Here is a 6,497-nt window from a genome sequence, read left to right on the forward strand (position 1 = left end):
GGCCGCCTCACCTCGCGCACAGCCCGCCCGCCGCCATCTTCGCTGCCCTCTCACGTGACCCGCCGCGCGGAGCCGGGAGCCCCGGCCCGGCGCCGGCGTCACGCGGCGGGGGCCGCCGCCCCGCCCCCGTCGCGGAGGCCGTCGTCATGTGACGGCGGCGGCGCCAAGATGGCGGCGTCCTGCGAGGTGAGCGCGGCGCGGGCGGCGGAGCGAGGGGCACGGCCGGCACTGGGGCTGAAAAACGGGCAGGAAATACTCGAAACGGTTGGGAGCGGCGCGTGCCGAGAGACCTCGTGTCCCCTCCTGTGGCGCGGGAGCCGCCCGGGCGCGCCGGGAGGTAACGCGACCCCAGCGCTGCGGGAGCTGCCAGGCGGGATTCCCGTCGCTCCTTGGCTGCCCTCAGATATCGGATAAACTCCAGGCTTCCCCGCTCCGCCCCGTTCCCGGATCAGCCAGGATCAAGGCAATCCATTTTGCCGGAAAACAAATGGTTTTTGTTGCTGGAAAACGCTGGGGAGAATTGCACACTGCTGAGAGCGCCCGCGGTATCTGCAAGACATTAAGATGTAATTAATAGAAGCATTGTGTGCACTGCTGATAAGCGCAGCCGTTTATCTTGAAGGTTTAAGGGAATGATTGGTTTGTGGAGCAGCTGTCAGTGCCTGTGAGACTTGGTGTGGGGCAGGTGACGAGATGTGAATCCAGCTGCCAGTGGTRAGACAGGGGAGTGAGGGATTATAGGGAGCAATTGCATCTTCATATCATAATTCCAAACATGTTACAAGGTTTACTCACTATTGAAGGATTTCGAGCAAATGGTGCATAACTAGCAGCAATTTGCTAGATTTCTCTAGGGTAACGATCTCTTTTTAGGATCATTGCAATTGAAATAGGGCGAAACAGGGAGAGGCTGTGACATGGGCTAAGGAGATGGCTTCCCTTTGGCAATAGCTTCCCTTTGAAATAAATGTCAATAAATCAATCTAGCTCCCTGTGTTGCATAATGGTTATACTATATTGCTACAACATATAGAGTGTTGCCAATTTATCAACGTAGGCTGGAGGTTTATTTCAGAATTGATGTCTTCATAACCAATACGCAACAGTGCTTCATAACCAATACGCAACAGTGCTTCATAACCAATACGCAACAGTGCTTCAAGGTGCACAGAGCAGAAGCAAAACTAATTAAGTTGCTTAATACTAAGGATGTGATGAAGGACCTTTGACGGCTGCAGGCAAGAAGAACTCTCAGCACTGGATTATTTTCTGGGCTCAGCTCTCAACTTGTCTTGACAGTTGTGGCATTGGTCAAAATTAGATGGGGTAAACTATTTAATAATTATAATATTCCCATTGCATTCCCATTGTCCAGTTTGCATTCAATATTTCCATTCCGCTACATTTTAAAGCCATAAAACAGCTGCAGTAGTAACAGACCCATTGAATCATAACATCAATAGTGGAAGGAGAGTTGCCTTTTTTAAATTTTTATTTATTTTTTGCAGAGCAGCAGGAGGGGAAATATATCTTGAAGGATACCAAAGGATACTGCAGCAAAAACACCCTACAAGGCTAGCTCCTAAAATTACCTCTGGACTGTTTTAAATTAACTGCATTTCAAATGTGCATTGCTACAATGCCTCACCAAATCCTCTGGGCGTACTTATAGTTTGTTAGCTTCATATTTCTATTCAAAGACACTGAAACAGAAACCACAGTGCCAAGTGTTTCATTTCTGTCATTGCAGACTGACTTTTCCCATTCTCAATTTGGAATAAAAATGTTGGCTGATCCCTCACCTATTTGCTTTTATTTTTTCATTTGCCTGGGTGTTGCCATTGATAGCTTGCCCACAGCTATCAGTTTCAACTGGGCTCAAGAACCACACAGCTGTGTGGAAGCTTTAGCCTTCCTCACAGTTGCTTTAATTGTCTGCTCTCTTTTTAATAGGAATTGCAGTAGGATGAAAGGCAATTCTTATTGATGGAGCACTGCTGAGGACCCTTGCGACTCGGGAGACGGTGTTTGGAAAGCTTGAGCCCCGTCGCACTGGAATCATGTTAAACAAGCCCTTGCTGGTGGAATCCCTGATCGTGTTCATCGTTGTTCTGTGCGTGCACACGGTGGTGTGGGACCGCTACTCCTGGTGTGCTCTCGCTCTTGCCATCCAGGCTTTCTATGTCCAGTTCAAATGGGACCATCTGCTCCAGGTGGGTGGAGCTGTGTTCCAGTTCCGTACAACGGCCAACAGCGGCCTCCTACCAGCTAGCATGGTGGTCCCCTTGTTGGGGATAGTGATGAAGGAGAGATGCCAGGCTGCTGGCATCGTATTCTTCGAACGCTTCGGCATAGTTGTAGCCTCCACGGGCATGCTCATTGCTCTCTTTCTGTCTGTAATAGCAGTTGGCATCACAAAACCTGTGCCAACCAACACCTGCATACTTACTGGTATCGCCGGCAGTATAATTATCTATACCATGAAGCACTCTTTGGCGGTTTCAGAAGTGATAGAAGTCCTAGAAGTGCTGCTAATTTTTGTCTACCTCAGTATGATCTTGCTGTACTTGTTGCCTCGATGTTTTACTCCCGGAGAAGCATTATTAGTTATCGAGGGTATAAGTTTTGTGCTCAATCAGCTCATTAAACGCTCACTGAACGTAGTCGAGAGCAGAGGCGATCCCATAGACTTCTTCCTTCTGGTGACAGTTGTCGGAGTTGTTCTTCTTGGGATTATTTTCACTGTTCTCTTCCTTTTCATGGACTCGGGCACCTGGATCTCCTCCATGTTTTTCCACAYGATGACAGCAGTGTTGGGCCTGGGGGTCATCATGCCTTGGCTTTACCGGCTGATCCAGAAGAATCCTTTGTTCTGGCTGCTCCAGTTTCTATTTGAGACACAGACAAGACTTTGCCTCCTTGTATACTGGACCTTGTTGGCTGCTTCCGCATGTGGCGTGGTTTTCTACCAGAATGCTAAAAGATCATCTGAATCTAAGAAACACCAGGCCTCAACCATAACCAGGAAATATTTCCACTTCATTGTGGTAGCTACTTATGTCCCTGGGCTCATCTATGACCGCCAGCTTCTCTACGTTGCTGCAGTGTTGTGTCTGGCAGTATTCATCTTCCTGGAATACATTCGGTACTTCAGGATCAAACCATTTGGGCAAACCCTTAGGCATTTGCTGTCTCTCTTCTTGGATGAACGAGACAGCGGACCTCTAATCTTGACTCATATTTATCTTCTTCTTGGCATGTCCCTCCCTGTGTGGTTGTTCCCAAGACCTTGTGCTCCTAAAGGTACCTTGTCTGGAGAAGGAGCTTTGGTCCCCTACTCTGGGGTGCTGGCAGTAGGGGTAGGAGACACTATGGCTTCAGTTTTGGGCAGCACAATGGGGGAAATCAAATGGCCAGGAACAAAGAAGACCTTTGAAGGGACAATGACAGCTATTTTTGCCCAGATCATTGCTGTGGCTCTAATTCTCATCTTTGACAGCAGTGTGAATCTGAACTCGAGCTATGCCTGGATCCTGGGGTCTGTGAGCTTAGTTTCTCTTTTGGAAGCTTATACGACCCAAATAGACAACCTGCTGTTGCCTCTCTACCTCCAGATAATGTTAATGGCTTAGAAGCATTTCCAGAAAGGAAGGTTTTCTCCCTTTTTAGAGGAAARACAGCAATAGAATGTGCACTGTATTGAGAGATCAAAGCCTATCTAAATACTGTGTTTGGTACAGCAGGTAAAAACTGTTAAACAAATGGAAAAACACTAATTTTAAATAAAGGCTCTGTTTTGGTCTCCTGTTTCTCCCTCTGCACCTTCCTCTCTACAACAGTGAGGTGGTTTATCATCTCACAGGAACACAATTTGCTGACTAAACCACAAACACCATCTCCAAGTCTCCTCTGSGTAGCCAGAGAGAATAGAAGAAAAAGAGGTAAGTCAAGTAGAGGGGGAAAAGAATGATCAAATCTCCCCTATTTTGCTACCTTTGTAGTCCATTACAGCCAATTTATAAAACTTATTCCACTGAGTCCTGCTATCTCTATATGACTGCACGAATGAACTTCTCTTGTTTCCATATAAGCACTATTTAAAACACACTTTAAATGCATGCTGTAATGAGGGTGGTCCCTTTCTACACCACACCATAAGCCATATTATTGTATTGCAGTACATTAATATGACTTCAAATAGAGTAGCTATAAAGACCAACTTTATCAGCTGGGGATGGAAGTGTTGGAGAGTATAGGAGACAATAATAAATAAATTTCAGACAATACTGGCAAGAGTCAAGTAGTTCAGTCTTATAAGGAAAGTGGTTTAACCTTTACACGATTTTGAATTCTGAATTCATGTGGAGCACTGCTTAATAGAGAGTTTTTTCTTTTTCCTCTGAAAAACTAATTGCACATTAAATGTGAGGGCAGAAAGTATGTTAAAGCCAGCATCTTTCTCTACTACTGCACTCCCAGCATTTTTTCAGCTTATGTTGCCATGAAGTAGTTTTCCAGCTAGCTATTTAATCAAAAATCATTTATGAGGATAGTTTGACTGACAAAATGAGCAAAGCCACCTACTTTTGTCCATTTAATTACAATTATAGCTATTCTATAAAAAAATACATTTAAACATTTCTGTCTTTAGATTCACTTTTTGCCAAGGTTAGAGCAATGTGTTAGCTCTTATCTTCCCTTTCCCCTTTCATTTTCCTGGGAGAAGCCTAAGCATCAACTTGCATTCAAGAATTCCTGTTTGAAGGACGGAATTAATGTCTAACACTACTTACTCATATAGAGGAATGACAGTAGATGTCAGGGGAAAATTTCAGTGCAAATCCAAGATACCTTAAACAATCCTCTCATATAGCCCCAACCATAAGATATGTCTTATGGGTGAGAATAAGACCAAGGGATAGGGTAAAATAAGCCAGGGACAGCAAAAAGATGACAAAACCGGCCCCAGAGACTATTATAGGTTGCACTTGAGACTGGCACAAGCCATGACTTGAATAGCTGAGAGGCAGCATTGCCCAACTCCTTGSCTGGGTGCGACTTCGGAGGATTTCAATAAATGATATTTTCAAGTACTTGTGCTAGGAAACCAGACTCAGTAATTGTTTGGGACAATTTTCCCCTCACACATAACCATAAATCYGGCAAATTCAGCTTAAAATTTTCCTTTTTTTTCTTTTTCTTTTTAAATACACTTGCAGTAGCAGTTTTTCTAAGTGGCAGGTGGTGTGTAAAATTGAGAGGACAAACCTTACTCAGCAGAGAGCTGCTATTCTGTAAGATGAACTACTCCAGTGGGAAGATATGGAAAATTGTTTCTGCATCATGATAAAACTCAACAGAAAGAGGTCAGAGATGATTTATAGACTCCTGAAGTCATAAAATAGCAAAGTCAGTCACTCCTGTAGCTTTCAAACAAACTAGAAAAGGCAGGAAGGGACAGCAACCCAAACTTGGTACCAGCAGCAACCTGGCACTCACTGCAGATGCCCATGTGCAGCTTCCTCAAACCTATTACAATAATTTGGGATAAAATTCCTTGTSATCCTGATGTATTCTGCATTGCCCAGCAAAGTCCAAAGAGACAAAAGGAAAATTTCTTACCATAAGCAAACTTGACTGTTTCCTATCAGGCAAATGCCAAAGGTAGGCAATATATTTTTCAAAAAAAGGAGTCTGTAAGAACTTAAGAATGGGAACCTTGCTCCCAAAACACTTTTTTTTTTTTTTTTTTTGGGTCAAGGAGTATAGTATGAGCAATAAGTGGATATTTTCAAGTTTTGCCTTCAGCAGAGTAAAATTCATCTAACTGGACACTGGCGGGACTGGTCTATTTTTCTTTAAAAATAGAAATACCCATAGTAGAAATAGAAAATATCACTTTTTTGCAAAATTGCACTTGCAAAATTTTGAATTTTATTCTGCTTATGAGATTGTTTTTTACATCAAACTTTTCTAGACRGACATAAGTTTTACTTTTTTATAAGGAAATAAAGTATTACGGTTCTTAATCTCCTTAATCCATTTCAGGCTATATTTGCCTGCCTGACTGCCAGGCAAAGAGAAATCTGGATCAGCCTTTATCCAAAATTTTAAAGAAAAAAATAGGTTTAAGTGTAAAGATTAGTCCTAGACCACCTTGGTAGGGCATCATTTGATATTAAGGGTGGAATTAATCCACAAGACATGAATTAAGTGCTTATCAAACAGCTCAGTCATGGAAGTTAATTACTAATCAACTGATATGACTCTGTTCAGCCATTCTGCTGTCTTGATATACATTTGCATACAGATTTGTTGCTACCTCAGTCTCCATCAGAAACAAACTTTGTTCTTCTTTTCCCTTTTCTATCTTTCTTTCCAAAGCCTGCACCTTGTGTTTTCCTCATTGTTCAACAGCATGATTGCARAATATTCAATTGATACTAAGCACTCAAAAAAGAAAGAAAAAAACATATTATTTAGGAAATGAAGTGCCT

General features: G+C 43.2%; 2 protein-coding genes across 2 annotated transcripts in view; one reads left to right on the forward strand and one right to left on the reverse strand.

The window, feature by feature from the left end:
- Positions 1–38, reverse strand: part of NUP188 (nucleoporin 188) — a 27,617-nt gene extending 27,579 nt beyond the window's left edge. The window contains exon 1 of the mRNA XM_026049265.1: positions 12–38. Within this exon, the coding sequence (XP_025905050.1) occupies positions 12–37 (26 nt within the window). The 5' untranslated portion in view covers position 38. The remainder of the gene's footprint in view (positions 1–11) is intronic.
- Positions 39–134: 96 nt separating this feature from the next.
- DOLK (dolichol kinase) lies at positions 135–3,714 on the forward strand. Its single transcript, XM_026049594.1, has 2 exons — positions 135–186; positions 1,954–3,714. The coding sequence occupies exon 2, from the start codon at positions 2,061–2,063 to the stop codon at positions 3,630–3,632; it is 1,572 nt and encodes a 523-aa protein (XP_025905379.1). The 5' UTR covers positions 135–186; positions 1,954–2,060; the 3' UTR covers positions 3,633–3,714.
- The last annotated feature ends 2,783 nt before the right edge of the window (positions 3,715–6,497 follow it).

The sequence above is a fragment of the Nothoprocta perdicaria genome, unplaced genomic scaffold (genome assembly GCF_003342845.1).
Source record: "Nothoprocta perdicaria isolate Ctin4 unplaced genomic scaffold, notPer1 scaffold_6, whole genome shotgun sequence".
Lineage (NCBI taxonomy): Eukaryota > Metazoa > Chordata > Aves > Tinamiformes > Tinamidae > Nothoprocta > Nothoprocta perdicaria.